This window comes from Echinops telfairi, unplaced genomic scaffold (assembly GCF_000313985.2).
Source record: "Echinops telfairi isolate 266 unplaced genomic scaffold, ASM31398v2 ScPeMD7_25;HRSCAF=90, whole genome shotgun sequence".
In the NCBI taxonomy this organism is placed as follows: Eukaryota; Metazoa; Chordata; class Mammalia; order Afrosoricida; family Tenrecidae; genus Echinops; species Echinops telfairi.
Window position 1 is genome coordinate 5,107,099 of NW_022103922.1, and position 16,688 is coordinate 5,123,786.

The 16,688-nt window shown below is 57.1% G+C and overlaps 1 protein-coding gene across 3 annotated transcripts in view; it reads left to right on the top strand.

Moving 5' to 3' along the window:
- Positions 1-16,688, top strand: part of VLDLR (very low density lipoprotein receptor) — a 38,801-nt gene that overhangs the window by 17,079 nt on the left and 5,034 nt on the right. For 2 of the 3 annotated variants that reach the window (XM_045289196.1, XM_045289195.1), the window contains exons 2-15: positions 1,664-1,783; positions 3,924-4,046; positions 6,024-6,146; positions 8,624-8,995; positions 9,129-9,251; positions 9,342-9,464; positions 10,068-10,187; positions 10,526-10,651; positions 10,791-10,962; positions 11,934-12,152; positions 13,749-13,867; positions 14,978-15,117; positions 15,370-15,511; positions 15,885-16,031. In XM_045289196.1, the coding sequence (XP_045145131.1) occupies positions 1,664-1,783; positions 3,924-4,046; positions 6,024-6,146; positions 8,624-8,995; positions 9,129-9,251; positions 9,342-9,464; positions 10,068-10,187; positions 10,526-10,651; positions 10,791-10,962; positions 11,934-12,152; positions 13,749-13,867; positions 14,978-15,117; positions 15,370-15,511; positions 15,885-16,031 (2,169 nt within the window). The remainder of the gene's footprint in view (positions 1-1,663; positions 1,784-3,923; positions 4,047-6,023; positions 6,147-8,623; positions 8,996-9,128; positions 9,252-9,341; positions 9,465-10,067; positions 10,188-10,525; positions 10,652-10,790; positions 10,963-11,933; positions 12,153-13,748; positions 13,868-14,977; positions 15,118-15,369; positions 15,512-15,884; positions 16,032-16,688) is intronic. The other variant, XM_045289197.1, reaches the window with a different exon arrangement.

Sequence of the window (16,688 nt, forward strand, 5' to 3'; positions counted from 1 at the left end):
GCCCAGGACGGAGAAACCAGGCCTTTGGGGTGATGGGCCTTGCCTTTCTTCCCTGCGAGTAAGTTAGAGATTAGTCACCTCCTTTGCCGCCAAGCTGTGCCTAGTTCTTCCTCTGGAGGGTCTCTATCTGCTCTGAGCGTGATTTGGTAGACACGTCTCTCTACCGTTAGACTTTGAGTTCTAAGAGCTGTGGTTCTCAACCTTCCTCATGCTGCGACCCTTTCATACAGTTCCTCATATTGTGGTGACCCCCCCAACCGTACAATTATTTTCATTGCTACTTCATCACTGTCATTTTGCTACTGTTATGAATCAGGTAACCCTCCTGAAAGGGTCATTTGACCCCCAAAGGGGTCGCGACCCACAGGTTGAGAACCGCTGTGCTAGCTGTTCACCCTTGAGGCCTGCTATACCCTCTCCTGCTGCCCCTTCTAACTATCCCACTCAACTTGTCCATAAATTATGGCATCGGGTGGCCAAGACGTGCCGCTGACGGGCTGGGATTTGGCCCCAGGACTTAGAGCCACAGAAGTGGCTTAAGGGAACTTGTCTTCTCTAAGACATCCCGAGCATCTGGGCCACTAGGCTCCTCCTCCTTCTGTCTTGGACTGGCTCTCCTGGCCACCCACCGTGCCCCATTTTCCAGAATCAGAAAGGGCTCATGGGAAGGAGCCTGGGACCCCTTGGTCTTGAAAGCAGTTCCCTTAAAGTTGTGTGTAACGGTCTCTGGTTACATTGTATCAGCCAGACTGCCCTCCTTGGCTGGACGACACAGCCTCCAACACCCAAAAGGCCAGAAGGCACAAACGTAAGGAAGTCGTATATAAAGATGATAGGAGAGTGAAGTAAAAGAGTCGGACACGTTTTAGGGTAGCATGCTCACCTCAGCTCCTCTTGATGGACCACGTGGCACTGGGGGAGAAGTGAGAGCCAGCCTTTTCTATCTTGGGACATTTATCGGTAGCCTTGAGACATGCATATTCAGAGTTACATGGTGGGTGGGTATCTACAGTAAGGTCCCTGAGCTCACAGGTGAGGAAACCTAATACCTGCATTGGGGGGAAGGTGCAAGAGGGGGTTGGGTGTCACGGTGGAAAGAGAGCAAAAGGACCAGGTCTGCGTCTATAGGGAGATCGAATCAACCCTGTGCTCACAGGAAGGCAGGGGAGACTGTGGGAATGATCTTTAAAGCAGGGTCGTGGACTTGGACTTTACCTCTAATTTACCAACGTGGAGGCTTTCCTACTGTGGAATACCAGCTTTCCAGATCCCCTCTGCTATGAGTTAGGGAATACGGCCCTCGTCCTATTTCCCTGTTAGTTTCCCCCACGCTGGCTCCAGTGCCCAGGGGACACTCGATAGCATCACTCACTGCCGAGAGACCCATCTGGCTCTGGCTGCTGCAAAGTCACAGCCATGCGATGCACAGCACAACCAGCACCGCCGGTCCTGTGCCTCCTGGCAGACTGTGCTTTCTCTTGGCGCCCATTGCCATAGCCACTGGGTCAGCCCATCTGGCGGAGGGCCTCCCTCTGTTTTCCCAAGCATGGGTCCTTCCCTCTCCGGAATAACATCATCACCTTCAGGGACAGCAGTGTCCCTGGCCCCCTGGGTGTGGGGGCCCCTGTCAGTGCTGAGCCGACTCTCTTCCTCCTGATTCCAGGGAGGAAACCCAAGTGCGACCCCTCCCAGTTCCAGTGCACCAACGGGCGCTGCATCACCCTGCTGTGGAAGTGTGACGGGGACGAGGACTGTGCCGACGGCAGTGACGAGAAAAACTGCGGTGAGTCCTCCGGGCCACGTGATTCGGGGACAGAACTCACCCGGCCCACCTGGGCGTATCTGTAACCCAGGAGGGCTGATGACTTGCCAAACGCGTGGTCACCAGGGTGACGCTGACTCCTGGAGACACTACAGGGCAGTGGTAGAGCTGGCCCCACCCCTGCCCCCAAGGCTGTGAACCTCCCAAAAGCAGACTGCCACTTCTTCCACCCCCAATGCGGCTGATGGGTTAGAACCGCCAACCTGGCAGTTGCAGTGGAGCCAGCACTGAATCCCCTTCGCCACCAGGGCTGTCCACAGATGCAGATCATACACCAGAGGTCATCGGGCAACCAGTGCTTATCAGGGTAAAGAGAAGGGCCGGAGGTGAAGCGGGGGGTGGGCAGGGACAGCAATGTTAGGGTAGAATACAGTAAGGATCCTTACAGGGCCTGATGCTGGTCAGAGCCCCCAGGACTGAGTTCGTCTCATGGAAACAGTGGGCTTTTGAGCTGCGTCCATAAGGTCAGAGGGCTACTGGTTCACTAAAGTCACTAATTAAAAAGCTCCATGCCTCCTCTGCTCCCCATCCACCCCGTCCCCTGACACCAGGCCCCCCCACCCAACAAGGAACATGATCAACTGTGCCTGAGAATCACTCTAAACCAGAGTCCAAAGAGACTCCTTCCTGGTCCAGAGGAATATAATTAGCTGCTTGTCAACCGTTATCAGCATGCATGTGGAATGTTGAAGATAAGTGGCAGTCCTTTCAAATGACTGGGCTTATCTCCCATCAGGCCAAGGGGAGCTATAAGACGCCTGGGAGGGGAGGCAGAGACCAGAAGCCCTGACAGACAGACCAAAGTGACCTTAGTTTGTTTGTTTACTTGGTTGGAGTTGTTTTTTAATTCCCCAATGGCTCTAACCCCTGAAGAGAAAGACAGTGGTCAGCCCCAAGGAATCCCCTCAGGGTTCACACCCCCTCACCACTTGAAAGCCACTGGAGCAGGCCCTTCCTTCCTCCTCGTCGTCGTTGTCACCCACAGCCTGTACAGTCCAGACTCCACGGCTGTCAAGTCAGTGTAGGCTCTGAGTGACCCTCCGGCAGGCTGGGCCTGCCCCGAAGCATTTCCCAGGCGGTCTCTTGACAGACCCGAAGGCCACGTGGTCCTCTCGTGGGTCTGAACCGCCTGGGCATGTTTCTCGTGCTGAAGTCAGGCTGGAGACAAACTGTGCACGTGTTCCGACTGACTTGTAAACCCAGAAAGCCCGCTGAAGATTCCATCTTGCCTGGACCCCGGGGGCTGCCTGAAGGGCCCCATGCTCAGTAGAACAGTCACCTCACCATGGCAAGCCCATTCTGACTCACAGCGACCCTATAGGGTCGGGCAGAGCCGCTCCGTAGGGTTCCCAAGGCTGCGAATCTTCCAGGAGACAGGCTGCCACGCCTTTTTCCCAAGGGCCAGCTGGGTGGGTTTGAACCGCCGACCTTTCAGTCCGAAGCCCAGTGCTGAAACCGCCAGACCACCAGGCTCCTGCAGCAGGCCCGTGGAGGGGATGTACTTCATTTCTGGGGCGTGCCCTCCCGTCTCTACATGAATCCATCCATCGCTCTGGTTAGGAAAGGGCCCCCGCCCCCATGACCGTGGTGAACTGAAGGGCTGTGGAACTTACAAAGTCCTCCCGGGGCTTGGAGGTCCTGCGGGAAGAGATTGGAGCCGTTGCTTAACTTCAGGAATGGACGGCTTAGGTGGCTGTAACTTTCACCTCCTCCAAGCCTCTCCAGCTCCCCTGGAGATGGACAGCGGGATGCTGGTGAATTCTGCTGCAGACTCAGAGCTAAACAAATCAAAACCAATAACCAGCCCCTGTCAAGCCGGTTCCCACTCATGGCGCCCCATGGGGATCAGTCTGAAACTGTGCTCCCTGGGGGTTCTGCGGGGAAAGAGTGTTACCCCCCACCCCATCCCCCATGGAAGTAGACTGCCAGGCCTTTCCTCCGAGGCTCCCCTGAGTGGACTCGAACCGCCAACCTTCGGATCAGCAACCCAGCACGCTAACCGCGTGTACCACGGATAGAGGCTTTTGCCTTCCACGTGAAACTGGGCTCTTGCGTGGGGGACTTCGACTTGCACCCCGCCAATAAACGCTCTCTCTTGTAGTGAAGAAGACGTGTGCCGAGTCAGACTTCGTGTGCAACAACGGCCAGTGTGTCCCCAACAGGTGGCAGTGTGACGGGGACCCTGACTGCGAGGACGGCTCTGACGAGAGCCCGGAGCAGTGTCGTGAGTGTGCTCTGGCTTTGGGCTTGGACTGCCCCCAGCTCGGCCGCGGCTCCAAGGTTTCACTTGACCCTTGGTGTCCGCGCTTCCGAGTCCACCTAGAGCTGTCGGGGACACATTGGCATGCCAACAGCAGGGTCAATGGTTCAAGCCCACTGGTCGCTCTGTGGGAGAAAGGCTAGGCTGCCCGCTGCCGTACAGCTCTGGGAACCCCACGCAGGGTCGCTGCGAGTCGGAATCGACTCCATGCCGGTGAGTTTGGTCCAGCTCCTGGGAAGGCCGTTGGATTCCAAGTTAGTCACACCGTGGACAGTCCCCTTCCCAGAGGGCTCGTCCCTCTGCCTCGGTCTGTCCACACTGACCTTGCCTTGCATAGCTTCACCCTTCCCAGCTCCCCGTCCCGGAGCCAGCAGGCACTCCTGGACTCGCTCGCAGTGTTTGACAGTGACTTGGAGTTTGATGGTGTGGTAGAGTGGTCCCTCCTGGGCCAAGTATCAGATCAGAGACGTCAGGCTTCCCAGTGTACCAGAAACCTATTGCTGGAAGGGTGAGATGGCTGGTGACAGGCCCAGCGCTGGCTTTTCACGACAAGCAGTGGCACTTGGGACCCTCTGTCAGTGAGAGACTTTGCAGGGGCCCTTGTGTAGCTGAGCTCCTCTGAGGAGTCTGGCATATCCAGGTGAAGAAAGTCTTAAGAGTACACTCTGTGACTGCTCACCCCAAGCTCGGCGGTTCAAACCCACCAGCCGCTTCTCAAGGGAAAGTTGAGGCTGTCTGCTTTCATAAAGATTTACACTCTTGGAACCCCTAGGGAGCCGTTCCCCTCTGTCCTGTAGGGTCCCTGTAGGGACCTAGAGGGTTTCTATGAGTGTGAGTCGGAATTGACTCGGTGGTAGTGGGCTTGGTTTAGGGGGTTAGGGGTCGTTTGAAACCCTCGAGTGAAGGATTCGCTTGATCAAAGGAAGCTGAGGCCTGAATTTGATCCGAAAATGCAATGAAGCCGAGGAGCAACCGAGGTGTGTTTGTCTCAGCTTTTCTCACCAGAAGTGAGGGACCAGGAAGGGGTCAGCCCAGGCAGGTGTGCCGTCCCAGGCAAAGAGAGGTTCTAGAGGTACCCCAGCCTCAGTGTTAGTGGGTGGGGTGGGGTAAGTAGGGGTGCGTGGGGAGGTCAGGTCCAGAAGGAAAGCATCTTCCTGCTTGGCAAGGCGCATGGGCCCGACCCAAAGGGAGACTTCCTGGGTCTTCAGCCTGCTGGCCCCGGGGAAGTTGGGAATAGGGGATCATACCTGACAGCCTTCAGAGAAATAAGGACGCAGGAGTCTCCGGGTGATACCAGTGACTAAGCATTGGCTTACTAAACCAAAGGTTGGTGGTTCCAGCCCACCCAGAAGCACCACGGAAGAAAGGTCAGGCGATCCATTTCCAAAATGCCCTAGCCATTGAAAGTGCCACGGAGCACAGTTGTCTGACACGCACGGGGTCACCACGAGCCGGAGTCCACACAGGACCAGACAGACCAGGCCAGCCAGCACACCTATCCCTTGCCTAGTGGAAGGCACCTCATAGAGACAGCGGTTGGCACTCTCCTGCTGTCCACAAGGCCGGGGGCCCACGCCGACCCGTGGCTCTGTGGAAGAAGAGAGCTGGCAAACTGCTCCTGCAAAGGTGACAGCCCAGGAAGCCCAAGGGGAGGGGATGCGTGTGGGGGCACAGTTCTCCTCTGCCCTCCAGTGCCGTGAGTCGGAAATCGACTCACAACCACCACCCAAAAAAGCCAGAGCCAGAAGTGGGAAAGCCCACGGGCGCTTGGAGGAGCTGGGCAGCCAGGCTCCCAGGTGTACTGCAGGTAGCATCGGTAGGCAGGGCTCCTCAGGTAGCCCTCTGTGGGCATCCTAGGCCGTCATGGCTCGGGAAGCTCAGGAGTGGCCGCTCTAGGCCAGCCCGGCCCCAGGCTCCTCTGAGACTGTGTGTTGCCAACAGATATGCGGACGTGTCAAGCACACGAGATCAGCTGCGGGTCCCGGTCCACTCAGTGTGTGCCAGTGTCCTGGAGGTGTGACGGCGAAAGTGACTGTGACAATGGAGAGGACGAAGAAAACTGTGGTAAGAAGGCTAGTGGGGTAGGGCGGGCAGGTCACCCGCAGGTGCATCTGGACGGGCTCAGCGCCGCGAGAGGGCTGGACTCGGGAAGGCGCCCATTGGCCATTGCTGGCGCTGGTGTCTCCTGTTTGTTGTTGTTGTGGTTGTTGTTGGGTGCCACTGAATTGGTTCCAACCCATAGCGACCCCGTGCACAACGGAGCAAAACAACACCCGGCCCTGCGCCGCCCTCACCGTGACGGTCATGTCCGAGCCCAGGGGGGCAGCCGCTGTGTCCATCCGCCTTGTCCAGGGTCTTCTCCTCTGACCCTCTGGGTCAGTGAGCATCGTGTCCTTCTCCGAGCACTGCCTCTCCCAATACCGTGTGCAGAGAAGGAGAGACAGGGCCACGGTGGCGCACTCTGGCCGTACTTCTTGCAAGGCTGCTCCGTGTGTCCTTTTAGCCCTCTGTGCTACTACTTTCAGTATGCTTCCCCAGCACCACAGTTCAGAAGCAAGACGATGTGTCAGTCAGTCCTTCCTAAAGCTGCCGCCAGGACAGGGAACAGAGATGGCAGATTGCTGTGGTAGGGGGCCTTCAAGTCAGTTCAACTCACGGCGACCCCATGGGTGACAGGACACTGGACAGTGCAGTACCCTCCTCACCACCGCTCTTAGGTTGGAGTCGCGGTGTCCATCCATCTCGTCCAGGGCCTTCCTCTTTTTCCCTGCCCCTCTGCTGTACCAACATCATGTCCTTCTCCAGGGACTGGTCTCTCTTGACAACAGGAGCCGGGTAAGCTAGGTGAGGCACCTGCCACCAGAAGGAGCTCAGTGATGTAGCTACTCTGCCCATTCTTGCCTTTGTTGGGCAACTGACTGAAAGGTTCGAGTCTCTCCCCAAAGGCACCTCAGAAGCGAGACCTGGCAAGCCATGTCCTGAAGCTCACAAGTCGGGGAAGTCGGGCCACCCACGCCGGGAGAGGCCCAAGCTAGATTTGCTCATCAGGGATCATTCCTTGAGTGCCGGACTAGCCTTGCTTCACCCCTGCAAGCTAGAGCCTGCAATTGCCCTGCCAGAAAATGGGCCGGGCCTGGAGCATGCATTAGCCCCTTCCCAGCCCATCCCCAAAGTGAAACCACTCCTCCCCAAGCCCTGCGATCTTTGTCACCTGTCACCCAACCTGTGAAAGCCAACTCTGCTTCCTCCTCTTTCATCTCTCCGTTCTTGGGAGGCAACCTGCCCGAGGTGAGGGAGGCCTGGGAAAGTGCTGGGCTGAACAAACATGGTAAAGTACTTTCAAGCGGGTGCCCTTTGACAGACGGCCCCACAGGGCCCTCCACTCCCACATCTGCCAGGCCTCTCCTGGTCCTTGGGGGCAGGTGAAGGAGGGAACGGTGGTCGGGACCCACCAGGACACCGGCCCTGCCTGGAGAGGGCTTAGTCTTCAATCGGGGATGGATGCATTAGTGAGCCCGGAGGCTGCCGAATGCCCCCTTCTGACAACACTTTCCTTCCCAAGAGAGTCATTGTCTCCACCGAAAGCCCCACCACACTGTGGCCTGGAGGGGCTTGGCAGGGATGAGGATCAAAGCCCCCCACCCCTCCACCCACCCCTGCTAGTGCGAGGAGATAATTGGTGCTCAGCTGGGGGATCACACCCCTTGGCCAAGCGTGGCTTTCTGAGCACCAAGAATGGTTCAGGTCCTTGCTGGGAGGACCCCAGCAGGAAGGCCCACGTACATACAGGGGTCTCTCTGGCGACCGCAACATCATGATCACTACCTGTCCCGCCTGAGTTATCCACCAACATGGGCGACAAACAGTAGGTTCTGCTGAGGCGAACGCAGGCTCCATGACCCAAAAGTGGACTCCTGGGTGCCACCCCACTGCTCATCCGAAGGTTGGCCAGTGGAGCTTGCCCAGGGGTGCTGCAGAAGCAAGGCTCTGGCAATCTGCCGCTCTCCAGATGAAAGCCACAGCACCTTAGGTGAGACGGTTACGCTCCGACATGGGGCTAGAGAGTCCTTTGGAGTGCTCACCCCACGCAGGCGTCGAGGCTGCAGTCACTTACATCATCCACCCTGCCACGATGGTTGCTCTGCACGGGTTGCTATAGGTCTGGCACACAGACGCTCCAACCCAGCGCTCTAGGGCTCTAACTTGAAGCCAAAGATGAGCCCTGGCATCACAGTGGGTTGGTTATGCTTTGGGCTGCTAACCTCCAGGCCAGCAGTTCGAATCCACCAGCCGTGCCATAAGAGAAAGAGGCGGCGTTCTCCCGTGAAGAGATTCCATTTCGGAAACCCACAGGAACAGTTCTACGCTGTCCTGTAGGGGCACTGCGAGTCAGCGTTGACTCGATGGCAGGGATTTTTTTGTGTGTGGTTTTAACCCAGAGCACCAGGCTGGGCCTTGGAGAGCCATGCCTTCCGATGCCAGGACGGGGCAGGGGTGGGCTGGGCCTGACAGCTCTCCCGGGGGCCCCTGTCTGCCTGTAGGCAACGTGACATGCAGCGCCCAGGAGTTCACCTGCTCCGGCGGCCGCTGCATCTCCAAGAACTTCGTGTGCAACGGGCAGGATGACTGCGGTGATGGCAGCGACGAGCTGGACTGCATGCCCCCCACGTGCGGCCCCCATGAGTTCCAATGCAGCACGGCCTCCTGCATCCCCCTGGGCTGGGTGTGTGACGAGGACGCCGACTGCTCCGACCAGTCTGACGAGTCCCTGGAGCAGTGTGGCCGCCAGCCAGCCATGCACGCCCGCTGCCCAGTCAGTGAGGTCCAGTGCGGCTCCGGCGAGTGCATCCACAAGAGGTGGCGCTGTGACGGGGACCCCGATTGCAGGGACGGCAGTGACGAGGTCAACTGTCGTGAGTAGCCTAACCCTCCCCACCCCACCCCCAGTGCCAGGGCACCCGGGTCCAGCCCACAGGTCTACTCTCCACCTCCACCCCCCGGGGTGCCCGCTGGCTACTCACACCACAGCCATTGCCCTCTCTGCAGCCTCCCGGACCTGCCGGCCGGACCAGTTTGGTTGTGAGGACGGCAGCTGCATCCACGGCAGCAGGCAGTGCAACGGTATCCGGGACTGCGTGGACGGCTCCGATGAAGTCAACTGCAAAAACGGTGAGGGGCTCTCTTACCTGGACGGGAGGCCCGGGTGGGGTGGAGTGGGTGAGGGTCAGGTGTCATCTCTCTGTGCCACCCTCCCCGCAGCCAACCAGTGCTCGGGCCCCGGGAAGTTCAAGTGCCAGAGTGGAGAATGCATCGAGGCCACCAAAGTGTGTGACCAGGAACAGGACTGCAGGGACTGGAGTGATGAGCCCCTGAAGGAGTGCCGTGAGTAAAGCGGGTTGCTCGGGCCGCACCCCGAATCGGGCCTCAGCCATGCCACCTCTCCCCAACTCCGGTCAATTGTGGGACTTCCGTCACCAAACTCTGACGGCACAGGCCAAGCCATCCCTACAAGTGCATAACTGAAGCCCCACACAGATCGCTGCAGTCTGGTAGATGTCCAGGGGCCGTCAGTTTGAAAAGGAAAATCCAGAAACTAAACTTAGGGCCACGAAGCCATTTTGACTCATCACAACCCCACAGGACACAGGAGGACAGCCCCACCCCCGAGGGTCTTCAAGGCTATCATCTATATGGAGCAGACCCCCAACATACACACACATCTTTTTCTCCGTCTGCTGGCCTTTGGGTTAGCGGCCGAGCACTTTAACCACTGCGCCACCAGGCCTCCTTGGAGCCAGGTTCTCCTTCCCCTGGCCCGTCCGGAGAGACAAAGCTATAAAACAAACCAATCTGGCCTGGGAGTGAGCTCGGTGTCACCAGGCTCAGGGACTGGCGGTGACGGGCAGCCAGGATTCAATCCTGAGACAAGCGGCGGGCCTGCGACAAGCAGTCCAGGTCACCCGCTGTGCCTTGTCTTCGTTCCAGATGTGAACGAGTGCTCGGTCAACAACGGCGGCTGCTCACACATCTGCAGGGACCTTGTCGTGGGCTACGAGTGCGACTGTGCCGCTGGGTTTGAGCTGATAGATAAGAGGACCTGTGGAGGTGAGTCCTAGGGGCGGCCCGAGCTCCGAGGGTTTGATGGAGGGGTGGGGGTGGGCAGGCTCTGGGACACAGACAGGTACCAAACTCTAAAAGCCACATTCAACTGCCATCAAGTTGATTCTGACTCATAGTGGCCCCATAGGACAAGATAGAACTGCCCCCGTGGGCTTCCGAGACTAACTCTGGATAGGTGTAGAGAGCCTCATCTTTCTCCCTCAGAGAGGCGGGTGGTTTCAAACCGTGGACCTTGTGGTTAGCAACACAATGCATAACTGCTGTACCACCAGGGCTCCTTACAGACAGGCGCACAGCCAGACTGATTCTCGTTTCCCTCCTAGATATTGACGAATGCCAAAACCCAGGAATCTGCAGCCAGATCTGTATCAACTTGAAGGGTGGTTACAAGTGTGAATGCAGCCGTGGCTACCAGATGGATCTTGCCACTGGCGTGTGCAAGGCAGTAGGTAAAGGCCTTGGGCTGGGGTCGTTCTGCTACCGCAAGGGGTTCTGCTGTGCCTGGGCCTCAAGAGGTCCTCTGTGGAGACTTAGAAGAACCTTGCCTTCTAACAGCGAAATTCAACCGATTTTCCTTCTGTGTTTCAGGCACAGAGCCCAGTCTAATCTTCACAAACAGGAGAGACATCCGGAAGATAGGCTTGGAGAGGAGGGAGTATATCCAGCTGGTGGAGCAGCTAAGAAACACGGTGGCTCTCGATGCCGACATAGCTGCCCAGAAACTGTACTGGGCGGATCTGAGCCAAAAGGCCATCTTCAGGTAACTCTTGGCTCCCTGCTAGCCGTCTTGGCCCAAGATTTGGCACACGCCTTGGCCTATGGGAAGGAGGCTTAGCGCAGCAGGCTCTCACCCCCAGCTCTTATCAGCAGCTAATTACCTGGTTCAGATACCTTGAGATAGGACTCAAATCAAGCCAAATTCACTGCCACTGAGTCGATTCGGACTCCCAGAGACCCTACAGGACAGGGTGCAATTACTCCCGTGGGTTCCTGAGGCTGGGATCATTCTGGGCACAGAAAGTCTCATCTTTCTCCCACGGAGCAATTGGCGGTGTCAAACTGCCAACCCTGTGGGTCAGCAGCACAGTGTGTAACCTGCCACACCACCAGGGCTTCTTTGCCACATGACTCTCCGTGCCTAACTAACCCTTGCCCGTTGCCGCCAACTTGCTTCCGACTCAGGTTGGCCCCGCGGGGTGCCCTGCGGGCTGGAGTAGCACTGTGCCCCTCGGGTTTTCAATGGCTGGTTTCTTTTGAAGCTCGATCACCAGGCCTTCCTTCCGTGGTGCCGCTGGGTGAACTGGGCACACCAGCCACCATCTAGGAAGTCAAAGGTGTCCCTGACCTTGCTCATAGATGGCACCTTTCTTTCTCGTATTTTCTCCCCAGTTAATTGAGAACAGACTCCCCAGTGTGGTTACAAATAGGGAGGGTGCCAGCTGCTGACCCAGAGAAGGAACTCAAGCTGGTCAGCTCGTAGCTACTAAAACGACAGGTGGCCCTAGGAATGTCATGGAGGAGCCACAGCAGCGGGGACTAGATGGCCCGCGCGCTGCGGCGAACTCAGCCAAGGCAGCAGCCATGGCCCCGTCCAGGGGGCAGTGGTCAGCTAGCGCGGATTCCGCACAGTGCAGCCGATGGTCGTGCGGGCAGGAAGTGTAGCAGGGAGTCCGTTCTGCAGGCTCGGATGGTCTCAAACTCTTTGATTTCTCGTGACCTGTTCTGTTGCAGTGCCTCAGTTGATGACAAGGTTGGTAGACATGTTAAAATGATCGACAATGTCTATAATCCTGCAGCCATCGCTGTGGATTGGGTGTACAAGACCATCTACTGGACTGATGCCGCTTCTAAGACTATTTCAGTAGCTACCTTAGATGGAAGCAAGAGGAAGTTCCTGTTTAATTCCGACTTGCGAGAGCCGGCCTCCATAGCCGTGGATCCGCTGTCTGGGTTGGTATCCCGTGCTGTCCGCCCCTGTCGCCTTCGCATGCTGGCCCCTTAGGCCGGGATCTTGATGCATGCCCAGACGGGTGCTGATACCCCCAGATGGGGCAGCCCTCTACAACCAAGACTTGCCCAGCCCACAATGTCACCGGTTCCGTGGTTGGGAAACCCCACCGTGCCCACATCCCTCTGTCAGGCCAGTATGTTGTTGTTGCTGTTCGGTGCTGCCAAGTTGGTTCCGACCCCTCATGGCCGTATGAACAACAGGACAAAGGACCACTCGGTCCTGTACCATCTGCACAATTGTCCTGATGTGTGAGCCCATGGTTGTAGCCCCTGTGTCCATCCGTCTCATCGAGGGGCTTCCTTCTCCAGGGACTGGTCTCTGGACAATGTGGAACAAAGTCTGGCCCTCCTCTAAGGAGCACTCTGGTTGTGCTTCTTCCAACGCGGATTTATTTGTCCTTTCAGCGGTCCATGGTCCTTTCCATATTCTCCACAACGCAAAGCACTGATTCTTCTTTGAGCTTCTTGTTCATCGTCCAACTTTCACACACAGGAAGCAAGCAAAAATTCCATAGCCTGGGTCAGGAGCACCTTAGTCCTCAGAGACAGCTTTGCTTTCCAACACTTTGACAAGGTTTCAGTAAAACCCTGCGGGCACCGAGTCGGTGCAGGTGCGCAGCCACCCCACGTGTGTGTCAGGGCTGCCCAGCGGCTGAGCTTTTTCGGGAGTAGACCACCAGGCCTTTCCTCTGAGGCACCTTTGGGTGGGCTCCAACCCTTCCCTTAGCAGCCCTGGTGCGCTGCTGGCCGAGGCCACCCTGTCTCCACCACTCGGTGCTATCCTGCTGCCCCGGAAGTGGTTTTCATTGTGGTCTGAACGTTTGGCCATGTTCCCTGTGAATGCCCACCGTTAAGTGCTAGCGTGACGCGTTAAGACTCTGGCCAGAAGTGCACATTGTCTGGAAGACTCCTTGGAACGATAGAACTTTCTGGACACCTTTTGTGGAAGGGGATGCTTTTCTTGACCCGAGCCCCAGCCTCCTGGCTAACGGGCAGCTCTGGAAGTTGGTAGCTACCACGGAGTGCCTCCTCATTAGTTGCTTTTGACTTGGGGTGGCCCTGGGTCCCAGAGGAGAACTGCCCTGTGGGGTTTCAAGGCTGCCATCTTTAGCGGGGGAAGAGCCATCAGGCCACAGGGAGGTTTGATCTGCCAGGCTGAATGCCCATCCATTGTACCCCTCAGGCTCACAGGTGGTCCCGCAGAGCGTCCCCAGGAGGCAGCCAGCTTGTACTGTCACGTGAAAAGAGCCCTCAGCCCGCACTCCCTAGGGAGTAGTCAGCATCTCCTCTACAGGGAGCATGTCCTAACCTTGGGGTTTGGGGCTGTGCCCTGAGGGACTGCCCTATGCAGATGAAGGCATTTAATGATGAGCTCCCCGACCTGACCTATGGGTTAAGATTTGCAAGTTGCAGGGACCTTGGTGTGTTTCCTCTTCACCTCCAGAGAGTTCTGTGTGCCCCTTGGGCTTCTGCTGCAGGCCACGGCCTCCTTCCTCGCAACCCGCTGAGGTTTCTCTCTAACGGGCTTCCTTCCAGCTTTGTGTACTGGTCAGACTGGGGCGAACCGGCCAAGATAGAGAAAGCGGGCATGAACGGATTCGACCGGCGACCACTGGTGACCATGGACATCCAGTGGCCCAATGGCATTACCCTGGGTATGTACGCGTCTCCTTCCCCGGCCCCCTGACCTTGAGTGCTGTCACTCACCTCTCTGGGCGGGCCCGGAGGTCACTCACTGTCCCTTCGCCAGCAGGGAGTCTGAGAGGAGAGTGCCTGGGGGGTGCAGAAAGGGTCAGTGTGCGCAGCTGCGCGTTAAGAGTTTGGGGACCAACCTCCTCAAAGCCCCCATTGGAAAGCCCTGGGGAGCACAGTTCCCTGACACCCTCCCCGCAGACTCAGCATGCACCATGCGTTGGACTAAATAGAGGGCAGCTGGTGGGTGGACGTGATAGACCGCACACTCCCCGAGTCCTGACTCGATTGTTCGAGCCTCCCATCATGCCTGGGGACACTCAGACTAACTGCCCCTGGCACAGCCTCCCTGGGTGTAAACTTCTGCCCGTTTTCTATCTGTTAACTACTTGTGTGTTGATACTTCTTATAATGTGATTGGTGCAGGGATAGGCATCTCCTCTTCTGTGCAGGAGAGCCAGATTCCAGGACAGGCCATGTTTCTAGATTGTCTAGACAGAGTGTCCGGCCTAGACTAGGAAGAAAGGCGTGGCGATCTACTTCTAACCCTCAGCCAGTGGAAACCCAGAGGATCACTGGTCTGATCTACAACCTGCCAGAGATGACCCAGGCCTGGACAACATGTGATTCCTTTGTACATGAGCCTCGGTCCAGCTCAGGCTGCTGCTGACAGTGTGTTATTGTTGATGTTTCCAATGTCAGTTACGGGGAGACTCTGCTCTCAATGCCCCTAAGTCAGTTGCAACTCCTGGCAACCCTCTAGGATATGGTAGAGCTGCCCCTATGGGAGCAGAAAGCCTCATCTTTCTCTGGCAAAGCAGCTAATGGCTTCAAACTGCTGACTTTGCGGTAGCAGCCCACTGTGTGACCCACTGCGCCCCCAGCGGCTCCTTGTGGTCAGAAGTAAGTAAAGGGTCAGGCTCAGCCGGCTGACGAGGTCAGCAGGGCTTCAGACAGGACTCCCTGGAGCAGGATGGACCTCGAAAGCAGAGTAGCCGCTTCTTGGAGCACTATAGACCCTAGCCAGCACCCTAAGACCTTGCCCCACCCCGACGATCCCTTCTCCTCCACAGACCTGATAAAAGGCCGCCTCTATTGGCTGGACTCCAAGTTGCACATGCTGTCCAGTGTGGACCTGAATGGCCAGGACCGCCGGATAGTGCTGAAGTCCCTGGAATTCCTCGCTCACCCTCTTGCACTGACCATCTTTGAGGTGAGATGTGTGTGTCCAGTTCAGCGTGGTTGTCGCTCTGTGGGGAGAAAGAATTGGCAGAGGTGTCCGTACGCCCTCCCTGGACACCCGGCCCAATGCCCTTACTCAACCCTCAAAGCCCTGCCGGAAAACTGGACTCGCTCCCCTTGCTGTTTTGCACCTGGGTCACTCAGTGGACCATCCATGATGGTGACCTTTGACACGGACCTGGGTTCCTCTTGGGAGTCTACACTGATTGGAGTTCTGTTTCAGGACCGTGTCTACTGGATAGATGGGGAAAATGAAGCTGTCTATGGTGCCAATAAATTCACTGGGTCCGAGCTGGCCACCCTGGTCAACAACCTCAATGATGCTCAGGACATCGTCGTCTACCATGAGCTGGTCCAGCCCGCAGGTAACTTATGGGCATTGTGATGGGGCAGCTGCAGGGTATCCCCAGCTCACTCACTAGGAATGCAGCCCTCCTGTGACCTAGCTGAGGTGTAGTGGTGGTGTAGTGGATTAGCATTGGGCTGCTAATGGCAAGTTCAGTGGTTTGAAACCACCAGCCGCTCTGAGGGAGAAATCCAAGGTTTTCTACTCCCGTAAAGAGATATCGTCTCTGAAACCCACAGGGGCAGGCCAACTCCGTCCTGTTGGGTTGCTGTGACTCAATGGTAGTGGGTTTGGTTTTTGGGGACTCTCGTGAGCTTCTAGAATGAGGCTTTGGGTTGACACTGGGGTACTTACTTAAAAGGACTCCCCCCCCCCCTTCTTTTGGTGACTAGGGAAAAACTGGTGTGAGGAAGACTCGGCGAACGGCGGGTGCGGTTACCTCTGCTTGCCAGCACCGCAGATTAATGATCACTCTCCCAAGTACACGTGCGCCTGTGCCGACGGGTACAGTTTAGAAGAGAACGGCCGGGGGTGCCAAAGTAAGTCCTGCTTATCACCCACCCACCCACCGAGAAGGACAGTGCTGACAGGAGAAGGCGAGGCGAGCCTCAGATCGGCCCGATTCAATGAGCACTTGGACCAGATCAGAGAGCCCTGTTGGCTATGGGTGCATGCCACCCTTAAGACCGGACTCTGGACTTGTTTTGACACCTGTGAGGTGACTGGAGTGTCAGCCAGCCATCCATTAGTGAGTACCAGTTAGGCCGGAAGGGCACTGAGCTAGACAACCTACAGCTCATTAAAGAGGGTCTCAGTACTGACCTCCAAAAAAAGGGGGGGCCAGAATTTATGCTTAAAGGAACCCCCAAAGCCTTGGGGGGTGGCACGATCTTATATCCCTCTTAAGCCAACCTTGTGTTTCTGTCTGGTGTGGGGCTGCCAACCGCAAGGTCGGCAGTTCAGACCCACCAAGCGGGTTTGAAAGATGAGGCTTGGTCTTGGGAACTCTCTGTGAGTCGCAATTGGGCCCGATGACGATGGGCTGGGTTTTTCAGGGTTGCAATTCAGGATCGATACAGGGACTAGCTCCGTTTACTGACCCAGTAAGTCACAGAGCCTGGGGGATCTGTCTCCGGCAACTTCCAGAGTTCAGAGATACTGTGCAGGAGCAATGGGTAAGCGCTTGGCCACCATGC